Here is a 21850-nt window from a genome sequence, read left to right on the forward strand (position 1 = left end):
CGCAAGCCAGAATATGACTCTATTTATGTGACAAGTTGACAACATACAATTTCATGCTTGTTGAACTGATCGGTGTTATATATTCACTGTGCATATTATGAAGCCTCACCATTATAAATATGAAACAGTATACACTTATTCAAAGTAACTCCAGCAGCGGCAATTTATAGCTAGGTTGTTTGTGCTCTTATGGAGCCCATCGCCACCTTAAGGGGCTGCAGCACGCAAAAACAGATGTGAAGTGTGACTCCGACAAAAATGGATTGACGATGACCTATGTGAAAGCGGGCTATTACATTTTGGTCTGCATGGCAGCTGACACTGGTTTGTATTTAGATATGTGACTGGTGAGAACACTGTGTCCTTAAAGCTCTGTTTAAACACAGGCCAAGACATTTGTCTACTGGACTAATTATTTTACCACCCTGCTATGGCAAGTATCCCTTTTTTTTTTCCTCTTGAAATAAAAGGAATGTGAACGTGCATGTATGCGCGCGTGCGTGCGCACACACACACACACACACAGGCACACAGTTCCACTATGCTGTGTAAAGTTACAGTCAGTACTTTAAAACTTGGTTGTGTCAAGTGAGTGCTGGCAAGAGTTCCAGAACGCCTGCATCACAGGGGTTGTACCACATTCGTGATCAGGAGCCTGGGAACAGCACAAGGCCACAAACCATCAAATCATAAGCTGTCACAGCCACTGTTTTTGGTTGAATCGTTTCCTCCTTTCTCTCCCCCTCTTTCTTTCTCTTAGCAAGCTTCAACCAATTTGCAAGTGTTCGCTTCCACAAGGACAAATTTGGAAGAGTGAAGAACAACACAATTTATCCAAATGTGGAAGGAAATGAGGGAACCAGGCGCCTTGCTAAAGCTAGATATCACAAATTTGCATAAGTAGTTTCCCAACGACAGAGGTGCTATTGGAACAAAATAAATTGCTTGTATTGTATGCAAGGGCACAAACCTTGACCAAGTTTGCAGTTGCTTCCCTGCTTCTACGTTTCTTTAAGTACACCCGCATATTCCTGCCAAGAAGCCCAACTCTCTGTAGGTAGTGGCTCTCTGTAGGTAGATCTAAAACGTTAATAGTCTATTTATTATTTCACTTAATTATTTGTTTTTAGGTAGACCTAAAAAGGTCATTGTTTAGCCTAAAAGTCTTCAACATCTGTATTTGACTATTAAGAAAAATAAACCAAAACTATCTGATGTATGAATCATGTTGCTCCAGGATTTTCTAGCAATTATTTTTCCCCCTTTCTGTTTGTTTGCTTAAGAGTAACACTCTTAGTTTTCATTTTAAGATCGAGAAATGGAGTCACCGACCAGAATCTTGGATTTCTTTCTAAAGATTTTAATTCTAGGGTTTTGGAACTTGCCCGTTCCAACAAAGTTTGCTACTCAAAATCTCCATCTCTTTCTACTTTGCCTGTTGGACTGAAGGGAAGGTGTTGTTGGTCTGTCTAGTAAATCCGACCCACAAGATAACATAATCACATACATTCATTTCTCAGAGACCTTGGCGGTTCTTATCTCCTTGCTTTTATGATCGCTTATGAACAGCCAGGAATAGCAATTTGCAGCCTGTTTGTAAAGTCATCTTAGTCCAAACCTAGCCTTCTCCTCTTTTATCACACGGTGATATTCTGCAGCTAAATCCCATTTGCCACAGTAAAATTTGTTCTGAGCTCCATTTTAGAGTAATGTGAGTATTCTCTGTGTGTATGGAACATATCAAACATGCAATGGAGGGCGATTATCATTTCAATGAACTATTTATTAATAGAAGATAGTGTGTGTGCTTTGCTTAGATTTATTGATATGCTGCCCACCGTACATTGTAGCCTGAAGTTATTTAGTTCCCGGTCATTAGCGTCTCAGACAAGCAGCTTTGTGGCTCTCACAGTCCCAGTTCTTCGTGCTTTGCTCAACTTTATTTTACCACCAGATCACCTAGAACCTTAAACAGAAGGCTTGAGTTCCATGTTAAATCAGAATTGTTTCCTATTAAGTGTTCCAAGCTCCCCATTTTTATTACCAGTTACTTTATTAAATCCTTAATAACATAGATAGAATAGTTAGTTAATTTGTGTGTTGAGCCATGGATGTTAATTTGTAAACATAATAACATACTGCAATCATTTGCATAATAGCATTTTAATCTTTTTAGTAAAAGCTGTAATTCCCTACAAAGTACACTGCAGTAGAAACTAAGTGACTATTGGTAATAATACAAAAGGCCTTAAAATTCTGATCCTATTATAGTGTTGGAACATACCCAAACTGCTTCCATAATCTCTGAAATGTTACTGTTCTCTGATTTAGGTGTCTGTGTCAAGAATAAAAATGAAGTATAACTGGTAGCAATAGACTATTTCCTAAATGTAATTTAGTATTCACTAAGCACCAGCACTTTGCAAATAGCTCTGAGGCTTTCCTTCAAAGTTCAGAGTTCCAGCCCTGCATATTGTGTGAGAAACACCAAGGAACTCACTCTAAAACCCTAAACTCTGTGCCGTAGTCAAGGCCCCGACAAATCATGCTGGTGTGACACGGAGCAGGGCATCAGCCATCAAGAATTTGGCCACTAAGTCTCCCTGCTCCCAACCTGACCAGCCTGCTTTTACCTCCTTGAACTAACTGCTTCTGAGAAGTTTGGGAGAGAATGAAGAAGTGGGGGAAATAGTTAACAAAGCTACTGCCTTGATCTCTAGAGCCCATTAACGCCAATCACAAGACTGGCCCCCAAAAAGGTAAAAAACAAAAGAAAAAATAAAAACCCTAGTTTAAAAGTCAGGCCAAGTCATTTTACGCAAGATCTGGTAATTCATTAATCTATCCAGCTGCAAACCTTGAATGAATAACTTGCACTAGTAATGGAGATGGGTAGGTCTACACAGCATCAGTGTTTAGAATTGGAAACTATGTGAATTATTCTATTATTTTGGAACAGAACAAGTACAAAGCATCTCCTATCATCATTTGGGGACAAATGGCATAATGAATATGAAGTCATTTATCAGAGTAAAAAGTTGCCCTTGCTCAGAGCAAGTGTGTGTATTTCCTTGTGTACCTCTCTCCCCTATTCCTTGCTCTCATTCTACCTGCTGGTAATTCTGCATCTTTGGCAGGCTCCAGTAAAACACAGTATCCTGCTTTGTTTTCAAAGTATACCTCAAGAGCACACAATCTTGAAAGTAACCTCAGAGGTTAAAGAAGAAGAAAAAAATGATCCTTACAAAATTGTTTTACATCATAGGCAATTCCTTTTATAAAACCCACAATAAAAGTGTTCATTTCTAAAAGACTAGGCACATAATTATCGGGACAGGGGAACCTTGTTAAAAATGTGAAGTCAGGGTGGAAAACAGTGGAAAAAATTTGGCTGTGGGTCTTTAATGTTCATTTTTTTATCTGCTTTGTGTGTTGATCTCATTCAGAGGTAAGCCATCTGCTGGGCTGTGGTTCCACCACACTGCGTATAGATAGGGGGACGAGGACAAACAGACACTCTGTATAAGCATACTGTGCAAGCACACACGGTTGCTATGCAAATAGTTTGTCCACTGCAGTATCCTGCATCTTAATTACTTTAACCTCGACTAATATCTCTGAAGTAAATCTCAGAGGCAATGAGCCACTTTTTCCTGAATCCTCTCCAAGTTTTCCTCCTTGTGGACATGGGTCTCCACTTTTCTGGCTCCAAAGATATCCAGGCAGAGTAATGTTCAGTTCAATGACACACTGGCGAGTTCAGGAGGTAGGAAAAACCTAGGATATGCCCATACAATGGCTCACCTACTTCTTGGAGTACCCAGAATATTGAACTAGTTGGTCTCTACTTCAGAAAGCACAAACTAGAACCTTCTGGGCTTCCCTAGTGGCTCAGCAGCAAAGAACCCTCCTGCCAAAGCAGGAGTCATGGGTTGATCCTTGGGTCAGGAAGATTCCCTGAAGAAGGAAATGGTAACCCACTCCAGCATTCAGTTCAGATTCAGTTCAGTTTCAGTTCAGTTGCTCAGTCGTGTCCGACTCTTTGCGACCCCGTGAATCGCAGCATGCCAGGCCTCCCTGTCCGTCACCAGCTCCTGGAGTTCACTCAGATTCATGTCCATCGAGTCAGTGATGCCATCCAGCCATCTCATTCTCTGTTGTCCCCTTCTCCTCCTGCCCCCAATCCCTCCCAGCATCAGAGTCTTTTCCAATGAGTCAACTCTTCGCATGAGGTGGCCAAAGTATTGGAGTTTCAGCTTTAGCATCATTCCTTCCAAAGAAATCCCAGGACTGATCTCCTTCAGAATGGACTGGTTGGATCTCCTTGCAGTCCAAGGGACTCTCAAGAGTCTTCTCCAACACCACAGTTCAAAAGCATCAATTCTTCGGCACTCAGCCTTCTTCACAGTCCAACTCTCACGTCCATAATGACTACTGGAAAACCATAGCCTTGACTAGACGGACCTTAGTCGGCAAAGTAATGTCTCTGCTTTTGAATATGCTATCTAGGTTGGTCATAACTTTTCTTCCAAGGAGTAAGTGTCTTTTAATTTCATGGCTGCAGTCACCATCTGCAGTGATTTTGGAGCCAAAATAAAATAAAGTCTGACACTGTTTCCACTGTTTCCCCATCTATTTCCCATGAAGTGATGGGACCAGATGCCATGATCTTCATTTTCTGAATGTTGAGCTTTAAGCCAACTTTTTCACTATTGTTTGTGAAATCCCATGGACAGAGGAGACTGGTGGGCTACAGTCCAAGGGGTCACAAAGAGTTGGACACAGCCTAAAGAATAAACAACAGAACCACTTTCTATCATCATTGTGACCAATAACACATATAGATTCTCACTTTCCAAACTGCAAAGTGCTAAAGCTGAAACTCCAGTACTTTGGCCACCTCATGCAAAGAGTTGACTCGTTGGAAAAGACTCTGATGCCAGGAGGGATTGGGGGCAGGAGGAGAAGGGGACGACCGAGAATGAGATGGCTGGATGGCATCACTGACTTGATGGACGTGAGTTTGAGTGAACTCCGGGAGTTGGTGATGGACAGGGAGGCCTGGCGTGCTGCAGTTCATGGGGTCGCAAGGAGTCGGACACAACTGAGTGACTGAACTGAATTGAACTGAAGGACTGAATTGACTTCTGAGAAAAACAGCAGCCGGCCTCATCTTTTGTAATCAAAACCTACACTGACCAAAGTGGTAAAGAACCCACCTGCCAATGCAGGAAACATGGGTTCAGTCCCTGGATTGGGAAGATTCTCTGGAAGAGGGCATGGCAGCCCACTCCATTATTCTTGCCTGGAGAATCCCATGGACAGATAAGCCTAGTGGGCTACATCCACAGGGTTGCAAAGAGTCAGACACGACTGAAGCAACTTAGCACCCATGCAGCGTAACAAAAGCAACTACCAGGAAAGTTAGTGATGATGGTCACGGATGTCATGTAACTGGCATCCTGTGACTTATTTATTAGTACGGGTAGATGGCAATAGACATACCCCCGTAGATCAGAGCTCCTGGGCCATAATTTTCCAGTGGTCAGCATAATGGCAGCGAGGAAACAGGGTGATAAACCAGATGTTCCCAAGATAAGGCAGATGTTATCCAGGCAAGAAGTCTAAAACGGTCTTTAACTGAGGTGTGTAAGGAACACACACAAGAAACCTATTCAGTCTCCCTGTCAGATAAGCCGACAACAGAAGTTGAAAATAAAGCTGTACACAGGCTGGGTCAGATTGTTGCTTCCTGATTTGTGACTCTCCAAGATGAACATCTAACTGATTTATACCCAGAATTTGGAATTTTGTGGTAGACTACAAGTGCAAAGATAAGTACAACATAAATTTTTAAAATACTCCATAAGTCTCCATGAGTTTCAACATTCTTCAATGTTCTTATGTTACAGCCAATTATCTCCCCACTTAAAGGGCTATTATTTTCTTACTTGAAGTCTATGTTCTCCGTAAGTCTCATTACCAAGTGCAGCAAAAATCTGGTTGTGGGCCATAAATTGAATTTAAATGACAAACATTTATTGATGGCAAATTGGAAATTCCAGAAATCTTCAAGAAGTGATTATTGTAAATGAATTAGTTCTCTCGACATAACAAAGGAGAATTTATTCTCCTGATTATTAAATTAAGGGGAGGTGGTTTGGACACACATTTTTTCCCTCTGTTTGTTTTGTTAAAATTCTAAGAGGTTTGCCATTCATAGAAAAGTCTGCCTGACCACGGGCACAGTCAGAAGCAGGAATTCATTACCATGGAAGGCTACAGAATTTCCTCCAAGGAGACAAGTGAGAAAAAGCAGACACCACGTAAATGTGTGGATTGGGTTAAATATGTTCTGCCCCTGAGGCAGCAGGGAGATGGGAGCCCCTGTGTAAAATGACTCACAGTCCGAGAAAGTACTTCAGTTCCTAAAGGTGAGCAGACACTGAACCAGATAGAAACTCATGAAGTTCTGATTCTCTTCAGAATATTTTCCAGTTGGCATGCTTTGCCAGCTCCCTCTCTAACCTAACTCATATTTGTCAGTACTGATGGAATTTTCCTTCGAGGTGCTTCAGGTTTTGTTCCCTGGACACCATCCCCTCTGCTGTCACCTTGTCCCTTCTCCGCGCCTGCATCGCATGGGGCTTGGAATGCAGCAGAGCCTGCTGTCAGACTGCTTTACTTTTGGCTTCTCCATGGCTCTCACAATGATCAGAATGATCATCTTTAAATACCGTCTCCATCACATTGCTCTCCTGCTAAAAACCTTCACTAGCACCCTAATTGCTATTGTGGAAACTAAATATTTGCCACTGGATTCTCATGACCTGGCATAATTTTGTACCCACCCTAAATCCAGACTTACTCCTCTTATTCCTGTGTTCCCATTAATACATAATTCACTTGAGTAAAACCAAGCCCTTCGCTTTTATAACCTGTCCATGAAAACCCATCACTCTTATTCTCTCATCAGCCTTGGTGACATTATTCTTGCTGATTCCCTCAATATATGCTAGAATACACACACACACACACACACACACACACACACACACACACACATACAAGTACATATGCAAACACATAGTCTTGCAATATTTGCCAAAAGACTCATTGGAAAGACTCTGATGCTGGGAGGGATTGGGGCAGGAGGAGAAGGGGACGACCGAGGATGAGATGGCTGGATGGCATCATGGACTCGATGGACGTGAGTCTGAGAGAACTCCGGGAGTTGGTGATGGACAGGGAGGCCTGGCGTGCTGCGATTCATGGGGTTGCAAAGAGTCAGACACGACTGAGCTAGTGAACTGAAGTGAACTGAATATATATGTAGTATATAACCCCATGCATGTAAATGTACATGTGTGCATACGCATGAATATATGCCACCTCACGTCCTCCAGCTGCTGATATATATGAACACATACATGTATAGGTATGTTTGTATTTTCATTCTTTTCTAATCATTTCTCATTTCACCATTTACCCTCCCAAACTAGATTTAAAGTCTTTTAGGAAATAGATCTTTGGTGCTTTATTTGTAGTTTTCACATTACCTAAGGCAGTTCATACCATCAATAAACATATGATAGTTAATCCATTCATAAGGTTGCAATTATTTACTGAGTACATACTTTCTCCTGTTTTCTAAGAAATCACCTAGGAAAACTTCAGTGAACAAGACAAGCTGGTTCTCTGTTCCTCAAATACTCAGTTTTTTGAATAGCCAAGATTTTTTTCAACTTTTCATAGGTATATAATATATGCCCACCGTTGAAAAAATTAGACGACAAAGTTCAAGGAAAAAGTGTAAATTCATCTATATTTCCACCAGAATGATCGGATATTCTTGAAAGCTTTCATCCACCATTCCCTTGAGAGCATAAAACAGGGACACCTTACAGACAAGAAAACTGGAAACCATCTTTTTTTCTTTTACAAAAGTACACAGTATCAGAACTTCCTGCGAGTTCCAGCAATTAGCCAACGTGAATGCAGGCCACAGATGAGAGCCTTTCTCTCCACATTAGCAAAGGCAGACTTCAGAACATATTATGAGTAATGACCTAGAGACAGTTACATTCTCACTCTCCATGTTTTAAAGAAGCCCAAGTAGCTGCATTCAGAAGTAACAAGTCAATGAAGGAAAGATGCCCATTCAGTGGAATCACAGAGGCATTAAAGCAGAGGTTAAAATAAAGCAGTGATGGAACTTCCCTGGTGGTCTAGTGGTTAAGGCTCTGCCTTCTAATGCAGGGGGTATGTGTTTGATCCCTAGTAAGGGAACTGGGATCCTACCTGCCACAGGGTGTGGCCAAAAATTATGAATAAATAAATATGACATCATAAATCAACTATACTTTGATTAAAAAAAATTAAAGCAGAGACAGAGTGGCCCACAATGTCCCAGAAGAGCCAATGTGTTATTTAACCTAAGCTATGTGACCCATCTTTACACACTGCCATGCTGTAAAAGTACTCCTTTATTCTCCTTCTTCGAACAATGCACAAAGCAACAGAGAGAAGGAAGTTGTGTTGCAATATTCTGAAACATAAATCTTGCTACCAGTCGATCCAGGGACAGCATCCTGTTTTCCTGACACATGGATCAGATTCACTGGGCGCTGCACCTATAGGCCCTGTGCCCTGTTTCGCAGAATGGCTTCTGAATCATACCTGGTCACCTGCATTTACACATCCAAACAGGTTGTGCAAACAGAGATCGCTGTTTGTGTGCCCAGTTACTCAACCAGCATGTACAATTGCGTGTCTGCTCACCCTGCTCCCGTTCAGAAACTCACTGTTTCCCAAATCAGGACATTCAATTTCATTCTTTCATTTTCTTCTTCTTATGTTACATAAACATTAACCTTAGACTCAAATGTATGGAAGAGGTCAAAGGAAGAAATTTCTATTTATTCCCAACATTTAAATATTCTGCAGTACTAAATGTAACTCTTAAATACCCTCTTTCTTCCTGCTTTGATGAGAATTCAGAAACCCTGTGGCCAGTTTCCAGCAGTGTCATCAATGTGCTATTTGAGTCAGGGAAAAGTGTTGAACGACTCAGTGCCTTATTTTATTCTGGGAATCCGAGGTAGATAATGCTTGTTATTGGCAGATCAGAGGTGGCAGAGACCATGACTGTTGAGCTTGCTCAAGTACAAGGCCTTCACAAATGTGATGAGGCAGGATTTTGAGAACAGGAGGAGAGTGAGCAAGCACAGGTGAAAGTCCGATATGACAGGTTTAAAGTCACAGGCGCTGGGAATACCTGGGGTGACGCAGCTTTGGGAGAAGCGACGTGCAAAGCTGTAGCCATTCCAGGGTTATTCTGTTGGCTACAGAGCTTCTTCACAGGGGACAACACAGTTTTAGAATTCCACCTATGCTCAAAACACACTTTTCTTTTTGCATTATACAAAAGATACCTGAGTTTAACACTAGAGGGTAAAGAGTAGAGGCATCTTTTCTCTATACAAATGCTGAGAATACTGCTGGGTGAAACAGTGTTGCCACACATGGCCTTATTACCCTTTAATCCACAAAGAAGGATGAGTTTTGTGACATCAGAGAAAATGTTATGGGGACTTCTATATACAGTCACTTTTTTGCTGTCTGCTACTAAGAGAATTTCTGACATATCAGTCCTGAGGCCCTGGGCATCTCAATAATTTTATATGGCTTCTAAGTCTTTGTATCCTGTATCTTAACTTTATTTTCTCTCTCAGAAATCTGACCAATTCGTCTTTAGAGTTTTCTAAAAATTGTGAGTAACTATTAAAAAAAAAAACAACAGGGTTTCTCCACTTCAGCACTGTGGTCATTTGGGGTCAAATGATTCTTTGTTACTGGAAGTCATCCTACGCCTTGTAGGATGTTAAACAACATCTCTGGTCTCTACCCGCTAACTGCCAGCAGCATCCCCCTGCCCTCAGTCCTGACAGTTAAATCTTGCTGACAGTCCCTCCAGACAATATTAAATGTCCCCAGGTAGACAAAATTGCCTTTGGTTGAGAACCACTGGTTTAAAATGACTTAATGACAGGTTAAATGAATAAACCTTGTGTTTAGAGTGTTGAAAACAATTCTGTCAGTGGTAGAAAGTTACACAGGAAAATAAAAGGGGTGTCTTCATGTAGATACAGCATCCATAGATATCTAACTAGTTGCCAAACCAAGTCCTCTGAAAATGTTAATGGGAAGTACCTTATCCAGGTGTCAAAACATGAAATTCAGGGACACAGGTCCCTGAATTTGCAAGCAGCCCACCAGGGAGGCACCAACTATCATGCCACCACCCCTCCCACATGCACGCACGCACGCACACGTGCACACACACACACACACACACACACACACACAAACACCCCTTTTCAGTTATTCCCTAACCATCCTCTGCAAAATGCATGGCATTCACCCAATATGAAATAGCCGATTTTTAGATAAGAGGTCTATGGAGATGAACATTGTTAAAAGTACTGTTTATTTAATGCAGCATGACTTAAAATGGGCCTGTAACCTGACGAGGGTACTGGATGAGGAATGTTCAATTTACCAGTTCGAACCAGCCAAGTCCTCACATGAACTTTCCGAGACCCGGCTGAGAAGCCTGGGAAAGTGTAACTAACCACAAACCCTCAGTGTTTCCTCCACCTGATTCCTCCTCCCCAGCCTTAACTCCATTACCTTAAGCACTCTTCTAAGACCCACTTAATGCTCCAGACGTATTATAAAATCTTAGCCGCTGACAGAATCTACAGCCACCTCAGCGCGCCAGCTATATACCTGCTTCCATGTCAACCAACACTGAAAGCAAAGATTCTGTTCTATTTTTAAATATATTGAGCAAAGAAGCAGCTTGATATGTCTTTGTAAAGGATGGCTGTCACCCAAATTCAGTTATTCTATTTTTAATCAATGATAATAGACTTTGAAGTCAGATACACCTGGGGTTCAAATCCCACGTCTGTGTCAATGGTGTGATTTGGGGAAAATCACTTAACCTCTGTTAAACTCACTGTCAGCATACGTAAAATGAGAATCACAAGAATAGTACCTAAACAATAACAGGTTGTTTTGAGGGATGAGCGTGATGACATATGTAAAGCAAAAGTGTTCCAAGATGTTGGCCACTTTGCTATTACTATTATTGTGCTGAATCCACCATATTCATCCTTCACTCACTGCTCATGAAACACTTATTCAACACCTTCTGTGTGCTAGAAAAACTCAGTAAATATTGTAAAATGGGCTTTCTTAATGACTCAATAAACATTTATTCAGTGCCTTTTATGTGCTGGGTGCTGGAAAAACTCAATAAATATTGTAAAATTGGTTTTCTTAATGACTCAAGATTTCAACCAAACAACATTGAAGTGTAAGAAGTGTCTCTGCAGGTAGATAAAATATAAGTTTATGTGCTTTGTATGAATCCTGGCACATGGTAGATAGAAAATGTTACATGAGAATGGTGTTGCTGGAGGTGGCAACACAATCCCAACTCATTTTACTTGCTAGAGTAATCGCTTCGTTTCTCCCCATAAGAAATCATTCATTTTCAAGTAAGTGAGTACTGATCTTGTGAGAAAGAACTTCTTTTCTCAAAGTAACACTTTAATAGGTGCAGATTAACATTCTTTATTATAGGGTAGGCTTATAATAAAGAGTCTAGAGTCTGGGAGGTAATTTTCACTGCTGCTGCTACTGCTAAGTTACTTCAGTCGTGTCCGACTCTGTGCGACCCCATAGATGGCAGCCCACCAGGCTCTGCCATCCCTGGGATTCTCCAGGCAAGAACACTGGAGTGGGCTGCCATTTCCTTCTCCAATGCATGAAAGTGAAAAGTGAAAGTGAAGTCGCTCAGTCGTGTCCAACTCTCAGCGACCCCATGGACTACAGCCTACCAGGCTCCTCTGTCCATGGGATTTTCCAGGCAAGAGTACTGGAGTGGGTGCCATCGCCTTCTCCAATTTTCACTACTGAAAGGTAAATTAATTTTGACTAAATTATAAGTAAATACCAGAGTAGTCAGGTGTAGAAGTTCCCATAATATAAAGAAACCAGAGGTATGATCAAAATATAATATTAATAGTAAAAAACAACAACAACAAAAAAAAACCCTGCCTACTGTTTTATAAACCTACTTTGTAAAATAAGTAAAGGTAGACCTAGCCCTTTGGTTAAAAGGAAACGCATTCTTTTACATTTTACATTAGGTACCATTTTCTGTGGGAAATAGACAGGAAAAAACAGGTTTAGTCATTTACTCTTCTTTGTTATTCATTCTTTCACAATCTCTTAGTATTTCAACAGAGTTTGATACACTCTGTTATGGGTCCTCAGGGCCTTAATTCTCAAAAAAAAAAAAAAAAAGCCCTTTGTTTTCCAAATATTGTTTTTCCACAAAATAGGAAGTACCTAACTATGATTAAAAAGTCTTTTGGTGACAGCAAAGTAAGAACCCATTATGCTTTCAGGCCAATAATCATGTTAGCATGGCCTAAACCAGGTTCAATGAGAAATTAATTTTCCCGAAGGGCTGTCCTTACCTCAAATATGTTTGAAGGCTCGTTGTTGTACTGATTAGATATTATTTCTGATTGGTCACTGCACCACTTGAGTCCACCCAGAAAGCTGTCTGTATCCAAGTCGTTCACGTCTAGTTCAGAAAGGTCAAGTTCAGGAAGATCTGGGCAAAGAGGCTGGTCTTCACCAACCAGAGCAGCACACTGCAGGAGGCAGGGAGAAAAAAAAAACAAACTTTCATTAACTGCAGGAATTTATTAAACTGTAATGGCATGTGATAGGAATTAAGCCTGGTTAATTCAACGACACCACCAAAGCTGGTTTCCAGGGTTTTAGTCCCTAGAAAAAAACATCCTAGACTCTTTAACTCCCTTTGCTCCCAAAGGATACTTTGCCAGAACCATTCCATCCCAAACTCTACCTCCAAATTCATGGTAAATGCCATGCTTCCATGAAGTCATCTGATTTGTCCAGTTAGAAATAAATTTAGATTTGTTTGTACCTCTTTGATAGCACTTACCAAGTTTCAAATTGCTTTCTGGTTAACTATAAGCAAAATTTCACTCCACTCTTTTTTTAAAAAGAGAATAAGCTCTTAAAAAATTATTTATTTATTTGGCTCTTCGGGTCTTAGTTGCAGCATGTGGGATCTTTTCCTCGTGTTATGCAAACTCTTAGTTGTGGCATGTGGGATCTAGTTCCTTGACCAGAAATTGAACCTGGGCCCTCCTGTATGGGGAGCATGGAGTCTCATCCACTGGACCACCAGGGTAGTCCCAGAGTATAAGCACTTTGAGTGAAAGTTGCTCAGTCCTGTCTGACTCTTTGCAACCCGATGGACTTTAGCCCACCAGGCTTCTCTATCCATGGGATTCTCCAAGCAAGAATAGTAGAGTGGGTTGCCATTCTCTTCGCCAGGGGATCTTCCTGACCCAGGGATTGAACCCAGGTCTCTTGTATTACAGGAGGATTCTTTACCACGTAAGCCATCAGGGAAGCTCTTTGAGGGAAAGTTATAAATTTGATTTCACCTTGGAATTGCCATCACACATAAGAGAGACAAAATAAATGATTACTAAATGAGAAAAAATAAGAACTATACCAGGAAAACTCTCCACTTACGCTCCCTTTAACTATTATAATCCATATAATTCATTTAGCAACTAATGATGCAGAGTCCTTTAACGTGTCCATGGTTCTCTTGAATTGTTATTTAAATCTTTTATTCTTACTTGACTTTTCATGAGCTTCTGAACTTCATCTTAAACAGATCAGAAATAAGTCCCTTGAGATGAAGGACAGAAATCACATTTCTTATTATCATTGTATCTTTCACTATGTGTAACTAGCAAGTCTTGTGTGCTCACGTGTGGGTCTCTGGATGGATGTATACAATTGGGATCACCTGATGTGTGAACAGAAAAACCACTCTACCACACAACAACCATATTTTTCTTCAACATTTATATTTTGCTCTAAGTGAATTCAAAAGAATGATTTTTTTCTTTGGAGTTTTAAAAAATGATTTCAACATATTGAGAGGCTTAAAACACCCTCTACTGTGGCTGGGCTGCTTGTCACCTCCTTGCATACAGTAAGTGGTCTGTTAACTGTCCCCTACGGTGGCTTTTTGAGAAAGTGGACCCTCTTCCCAAAGAGGCGGATTTCTACTTCGAATTGGCTATCTGACCACTAACAGCACTGCAATCTGTGAAGAACCCTGCAGAAACTGCTTATTGCAGGGATCTGGTGATATCAGAGCTATAACGACTAACCCACCTGCAAGCCAAAGGGTCTCAGTCAGCAAGCACACCCTCCCAGGTGTCAACCACACGGCCCTCCCTTCCAAGGTCAGGAGAGATGCTGGGGAGTTATTCCTATCCAGGCAGCAGTTGGGCATCAAGCTGAAGATGCTGCTTGACATTTAGATTTTGAATAAAATAAGTTCTATGCAGATTTTTTTCTCAAGCACCCCTGTCATCCCTGGCAGGCTACATTACACGGGTCATATGCAGCAGTGTGATCATAAGCACCACGCTGAGAAGTAGGTACTGGGTAATGGAGTCAGCAGTTGGTAAGGGGAGGCTGGGAGGAGCCTGAACATTCCTGCAGTTCCTCCCTAAAACCACCAGGCCCCAGAGAGATCCTGAAAGGCAGGCACAAAGGTAATGCCAAGGAAGAGCAATCACCTCCATTGCAACTCTTTCCTTATCATTTTATTGGTCTTTCCTTTTTTATTATTGGAGTTATCCCAAAGTTACAGGTCGGTATACTAAACTAGGTTTATAAGTAAGCTAGGCTGAAGAGAAGGTTTTGTTCTGGTGCAATGTTCATGTTTTGTTATGGGTGTAACACGTCCCAGTCTCTACACTCGCTCACTGCTTGTCCTCCAAATACAATACACATAGACATTGTTAACTCTTCTACAACATGACCAGTTCAGAGACAAGGGGAAAACTTTTTCAGTGGTACAAAAACTACTAGGATTGGGGGAGAGTCTTTAAAAAGCAAAAACAACAAGAAAATAAAAAAAATAAGTTAGATAACACACTATCTGTGCATTTGGTTTACATTCCTTTTGTGGATAGCACACTCTACAACCCATGTCTTGCAATGCTGACACTGATTTGGTGGACAACTTCTTGCTGTCTCTCTCTTTAACAGCCCTCTCTTCAAAACCCTTCAACCTTTCAGAAATATGTATTTTTCAGTAACTTTTAAAACCACTGAAAAGACAGATCAATTTTCATTTTTGTATTTTACTCTGATGTCACTCACATATTTCTTTCCTTTCCTCTCTCTGTCAGTTTCTCTCATTTTTGTTTTTCTATTATGGCTGAGAAATGTGCATATGCTGTTTCTAATGTTGATGTGTTAATAAAATCAAGACTTCTGAACGTGGCATTATCCTGATAATCTAAAACACATTAGTGGTAGCAAGTGTTCCTGTTATTAATTTATATTTGGTCTTTGGATGATGCCAGTTTAACAGTCCGAGCCCTGTAACTGTCCTCATTTGACACGCTGGTATTTACTGCTTCCCTATACATCTGTAACAGGTGTGCTTTATGGCAATTTATAGAGACACATTCTACTGCCTCTCTGCAACTATGACAGCTATTTCACAACCACAGCCTTAATTTTATAATAAGATTTAAAAGGAGAAAGCAGTCACTAAACACAAAAGGCTAATTATTGTACATTATTTCACCCCAACAGACTTTTCCCTTAGTTAAGGAGCAGACAATAAATTAGCTTAACTGCACTGATGATAATGAATCATTATAATTAAGCATAATTCTCCATTAACCTTTTGGAGGTTTTTGTGCCATTGATGGTAAATTTTAAAGAGAGGGAGAGCAGAAAGAGTGGACTTGGCCACATTAATTATATTAACGAAAAAAGAATCTTCTTAAAAAAAAAAATTAGTCAAAGCAAGGGAGAGAGCGGAGGGCAGCGGTCAGTAAAGAGTGACAGTCTTAGTGGAGTGTATGTCATCAGAACTGTCTCTATCAATCTTAGTAACCTTATTGGACATCACCTTCATTAAACTGTGAAACACTGGGGACTCCGAGTAGCTACAGTGATATAGGCCTTTATTAACCAACGTGCTGTCTTGTCATTATGTGCAAAAGGGCATAATACGTTTTAGGATGACAGCAAACATTAATGATTCAAAAAATGAAAGCGGCCTACACTACCTGCTGCTCGTAATATTTGAGCCTGGCGGAGGTGATTCCCAGGGCTGTGGCCGCCAAGGCTGGGCTGCTAGCCGCCTGCTGCCTCCGGTGCAACAGAGGAGCGACTGGCCGGTCTCAGCCGACCGACCGACAACTCAATCCACGGCTGGACAATTAGCCCCAGACCTCACCTCCCTAAGCACAAAATTAAAGAGCCCCTGTTCTAAACGGTTCTGGTGCTTCTTTGAATATGACTGCAGGAATGCCAATGATGAAAATAAATCTTCCCTATTTCCATATGATCTAGTTCCTCAATCAACTCCTAACGGCATCAGGAATAATACATGATGGAAAAATGAAACTACAGCAGCTGAGACCCACAGTGCCAGCCAGACAACCACCCACAGGATACTCCAGCTACTCGAAGACAATTAGGACTTTGAAGCCACTTAGAACCCTGACTCATAATAGCTACAGGATATATGAATTATCCATATTTCTCCCACCTTACCAAGAAATCACAAGATAAGAACAATTACAATCCGCAAAAACGCATCTGCCAAGGCAAGAGAGGGCAGAGGAAGCCAGCATTTGCAAACCCAGCGAAGAGTTAAGAATCCAGGGCATGCCTCGCTAGAGAAGAAAAATGCGTTCGCAGACGGCCTTGGCCAAATTATTTTCACTTTAGATGTGTATCGCCGTACCACATGGACATCTTATTTAATCAAATCACGTGTAGCCCTTGATCCTCCCCTTACCCTACGTGCCCCCAGCTTCCCAGAGGAAGCTCTCTCAGCCCTTTGCCAGATTCATTGTTAGCCACTCAGATCCTCCCTGCAATTCAATTCGGGTCCATCTCACCAGAGTCCACAGAAAGTTTCACTTGTTTCCCAAGTTGGCCAAACTTTCCGAGAACATTCCATTGTGCTGAATGCAAACACGCCGCCGTCCCCCGCCCCCCCCCCCCCCCCCGCTAGTCACTCTAGACTCCAGAGATTACGAGGAAACCGGCTTGCTTTTTTTCTCCCCCTGTATGAATTGTAGCCAGCAGAGACTGTGGAATTGATGTATTGCCGTCTATTTTTACACAAGCAGCGAGCAGCTCCACACACAGTCCTGCATAAACTCTATTCTCTCTCCGGCTTCAGGCAGCTCTCCGTGGTACAGACAGTTTTAACCATTGGCTTCCCTGCCTAGATGCTAATGGAAAACCTTGCACGGTAAAGAAGTCTTTTTTTTTTTTTGCTGGCCAAAGCTTTCAATCACACAGAGGAGTTTTAAAGGAATCAGCTTTTGTTGTTTTGTGTTCTGTGGGAAAAGCAATCTAAAATAGCCCAGCAGGATTATTTAGGATTTTCTGAGTTCTCCGTCTGATGAACAGAGAGAGAAGAAAAAAAAATCCGGACTAGAGTCAAAACTGACTAGATTTGAGTCCATCCATTTTAATATTTTTATCTTCATCTTATTATAAATAGAAATGGCATTTTTCCAACCAGGCCACTAAACACCACTGGAAAGACTTCAGCTTCTGATTCATATCAATATCTTAGAGCATAAATATTGCATATGAGTAGAAACAGAGCCAAAGGCACATGGAAAGAGTTTCTAACTGCAACAGATCCTGATGACAGCAGCTAAGCTTTGATTTGTTCAAGGTATCTCAGAGTCGCCTTAAAATAGCAAACTTATAGGAGTTAAGATAAGATTGAGATTCTCTTCCAAAAGCGCCTGCCCCCGGCTACTTTTCTGCCTCCTTTCCTCACCCAAACCCAAGCCCTTCCCCCCCTCACAGGAATAATTGCATCGCGAGGGAAGCTTTGGTCCTGGCTGCAGTGCCGAGCCCAGCCCCGGCTCACCTCGATGTCACTCCATACAGAGTCCTGGTTGCACATGTCCCACGCCATCCAGCTCCTGAATGACGCCAATCAAGCTGTTTCAACTCCAATCCACAGTGACACAGAGCACACACTCATGCAGGCAACCAGCCCCTTACTGAGAGTGAACTGAAGGCACCTGTCTTACTACAGTCCCCAGTCACATGACAAAGCTATTAAAAAGTAGGCTGGGCTGTCACTCACCCAGCCTCCCTTCTCCTGTGCTGCTAGCTGCTCAAACTTGTGACGTCACTCAAAGGCAGCCCTCTGCCTCAGTGAAGTAACGCTTAAAAAAAAAAAAAAAAAACGGAAAGAAGAAAGAAAGAAAGGGAACACTTGGACTTTTGGAGCATCATGCTGTGACTAAAGCCAGCTTTGAATGCCACCAACTCTGAACAGAGCCCTGACGATATAATAACTAAAATCCCCTGCAATCTTTTTTTAATTTATTTTCCTTCCAAAACAAGCAAGTGGCAAAGCTCCCTATTTCATGACAGAGTAACTACATTCTTAGCTCAAATGTGTACTCCCTCAGGACTCAAATTTGAAGACATCCAAGTGAACTCGGTTTGGGACTAAAGCAAGATAGTATCACATGATGCATTTTTATGAGATATTTTCTAATTGGGGGAGTGTTTGAAAGCAGAGGATGAGGCATGACTTTTTTTTTTTTTTTTTGCTTATTTAATCAACAAAACAGACTGTATTTCTTAAGGTATAAACAAACTCCTCCACGCAGAAAACGGCTGTCCCCGTGGCAGCAGGGAATACCAGCTCCCGAGAAGTGTTACTGCAGTTTGCTTTGCTCCATATAAGGAGAACAAGCAACAAAATGCCATCCTTTCAGGGTCCTTCAAATTATTTCCATTTCTCTCATAGTTCTCAGAAAGCAAGTTAGTAAAGACAGTCGCTACAGCTTGGGCCCAGATCAGCTTAGTTTCCAGCTGCCTTTACCCGCCCCCCATACATGTAGCATTCCCTCTCTAACTGCCTTAGGGTGTCTTTTTGAATAAACACTGGATTCCAACCCTAGTGCCCTGGGTTGTGCATTTTGCCTGTGAGATCAAGAATGTTCATGGAGTCGGGGAAAAATACCAACATGTTATTAACAGAAATATTCATTTCTTGAGTTTTTTCATTTTTTGAATTTTTGAGCTTCGAGCCTGAGACAATGAGAGCTAACGCAGGTGCAACTGTTTTAGAATAACACTACACATCGAATCCATAACAAATTCAAGGTACTAGACAACTCTGGGAAACACTTCCCACAACCCCACAGTGGTCTGATTTAACCCTTCCAAGTTCCAGAGTGATGTACACGTGGTTGTATATTTGTGAATAAACTCCATATACTTTTACAATCAGCTCGATTCTTTTACTTGATAATATTTCATCTGAAGAAAATGTTCCCCAGGTATCTAAAAATAATTCTCAAGCACTATTTGTTTAATTTTCTATTCTACTAAGTTTAACTTGATGAATTCTCTATTGTCCTTCCCTTTATCAACAAAAAAATGGTGATTCGCTCTAACTATAAAGTCACTCAAATATTAAGGTGAAAGAAAAAACAACCGAAAAGCAAAAAAAAAAAAAAAAAAAAAATCAGACTGTTTCTTCTTTCAGATCACAACTTTTTTAAAAAATTCGCTTACTCTGATATCTGCAACAAGTTGCTAGTATATTCCTAAATAACGTGATGAAATTGACAGTTTGTCATTACTGGACATAAAAAGATGGCCAAAAGCATTGACATTTTAAGTTAGCTGAATACATTTCACTGGCACATTTTGCCTCTTACAAAGAGTGGAAAATTACCGTAGTTTTAATTTTCTAAATCAAGAAAGAACAGGAAAATACAACCTCAGGAAGGCTTTTATACATGCAATTAGTGGCATTACTCTGCATTCCCCACAAAGAAACACTAATTTTCTTCACAATTATATTCTGATTTAATGTAAAACTATAGTAAATTATTAAAATGCAGGGCAAAGGTCATTGGCTCTGCCCTCAACACAGTCAACTGTGAAATAATATTGGTCACTTGACCAAGAAGAGCTGATGTTTATTCATTATTATCAGGTGACCCCTGTGTCGTGATATTCTCTGATATTTCTATTTGTGTTCATTGAACGCGAGGCCTCCATTATATATGTGTGTGTGTACATATATTTATATTAATCTTATTTAAATCTTTTAAAGAAGTTCTTTACACTGGAATACTCTGTATTATTGCTTTTGATATTTGAACTTGTTTACGTTATGTTGTCAGGGCTTTCTTGTTTGTCTTTTTTGCCACCTAGTTCCACTTTGTCTTCATTAAATCAGCACCTACTGAAACCAAAGGTGGATGTGTGTGTGTGTGTACACAGTTCCTTGGCACATTCTTCCTCTTACAAATAATGGAAAATTATACATATACTTTTTTTTTCTTACTATCACGAAGAGAGAAAAAGGGTTAGTGAGACGTCAAAACATTGAAATGATTTATAAACTACAGCATACCACAATTTTTCTTGCAAATTTCTATTACTGTATACACATAAATTTATCTAGATCCTTGGGGTAAATTATAATAACTTCCACTATCTTTTTTTTGTCTCAAAAAGATAACTAATGAGAGGGATATTTTAGAGTTCTTATAATTTGGGTGATTAGCTCTTCAGATTAAAGTTTCTCTTATGTCCAGTTTTTCTTTTCTCAGGAAAACAAAAATTGTCAGTCACTCATCAACCTTGGTCTTTCCCAGGAAGTTTCTATATTTGATTCCCCCTCTACCTTGACTGTTTCCCTTCCTTTCTCCCTGTGGCCCTCTTTTCACCCCTTCATCAATTCCGCCTCCACGATTTCCAAATGTTTATTTCAATCAAAAAAGATCTATTGAAACCTTACTGTGTCCACAGCAATGTATTGCAAGGGCTTCCAAGACAGCATATGTCATGGACACAAGGGAACTTACAATTTGGGGGATGACAGACATTAAAAATGGAGAATAATCTGATATGAAAGAAGCAATGCTATTTTCCTCAATATCCAGATTCCTGTCCTCCTTAAAATATACCATTTCTAGGTACAAGGTCCTTTCACTAAACATTAAATGCACACCCAAATCAACCCCATTTTGTCTCAACAATAGAAGGAGGTATTTATTAACATCTGTTGAGTACCCATGATGTTCCATATCTACATAGAGCTTGGATTCCACCACAATGGATTTTCTCTGCTCAGAAGTTCTGTTAACATTTTTCAAGACTCCAACATAGGTGGAGGCAAGAGGATCTATCCTTAAAGTTGATAACAAAAGAGAAAATAAACCTTCAAGAGACTAATTCAATTCTTCGGAAAAAATGTTACTAAGAACATAACATTTAGGTTTCAATCCCCACTCCTGCCCCAAATTCCAGGCTTTTGCTCCCCTCCATATTTCAGACAACTGTCATTTCTAAAAAATAAATACAGTCAAACTGAATTACCCAAGTAGACAACAGCAAAGACGATTGATTTTGATCTAATTATTACATATATAGGTGAGAACTCAGAAGTAAAGAGCTACCAGCATAAATATCTTTTTTCATTTGTTTTTCTAAGTTTACAATAAACTACATAAGAATAAACTTAAGGCTGAAAATTTTCTTTTTTTAATGTATTTATTTATTTTTTATTTTACTTTACAATTCTGTATTGGTTTTGCCATACATTGACATGAATCCACCGAGAGAAGAAAACCTACAGCAGAGCTTATAAGGGCTAGACATTGAGATCAACAGT

At 40.5% G+C, this 21850-nt stretch overlaps 1 protein-coding gene across 4 annotated transcripts in view; it reads right to left on the bottom strand.

Annotated features, from left to right (window-relative positions):
- Window positions 1-21850, bottom strand: part of PPARGC1A (PPARG coactivator 1 alpha) — a 510332-nt gene that overhangs the window by 88802 nt on the left and 399680 nt on the right. For 2 of the 4 annotated variants that reach the window (XR_005720671.1, XM_040237934.1), the window contains exons 1-2: window positions 18068-19438; window positions 12555-12734 (exon numbers count right to left, since the gene is read on the bottom strand). Coding sequence is in view for 3 of the 4 variants with exons in the window: in XM_040237934.1 (XP_040093868.1) it covers window positions 12555-12734; window positions 18068-18115 (228 nt within the window). In the remaining variant the exon portion in view is untranslated. Of the gene's footprint in view, window positions 1-12554; window positions 12735-18067; window positions 19439-21850 lie in introns of those variants that run through there. The other 2 variants (XM_040237936.1, XM_040237935.1) reach the window with 1 other exon arrangement.

Source organism: Oryx dammah, unplaced genomic scaffold (assembly GCF_014754425.2).
Source record: "Oryx dammah isolate SB20612 unplaced genomic scaffold, SCBI_Odam_1.1 HiC_scaffold_3, whole genome shotgun sequence".
NCBI lineage: Eukaryota > Metazoa > Chordata > Mammalia > Artiodactyla > Bovidae > Oryx > Oryx dammah.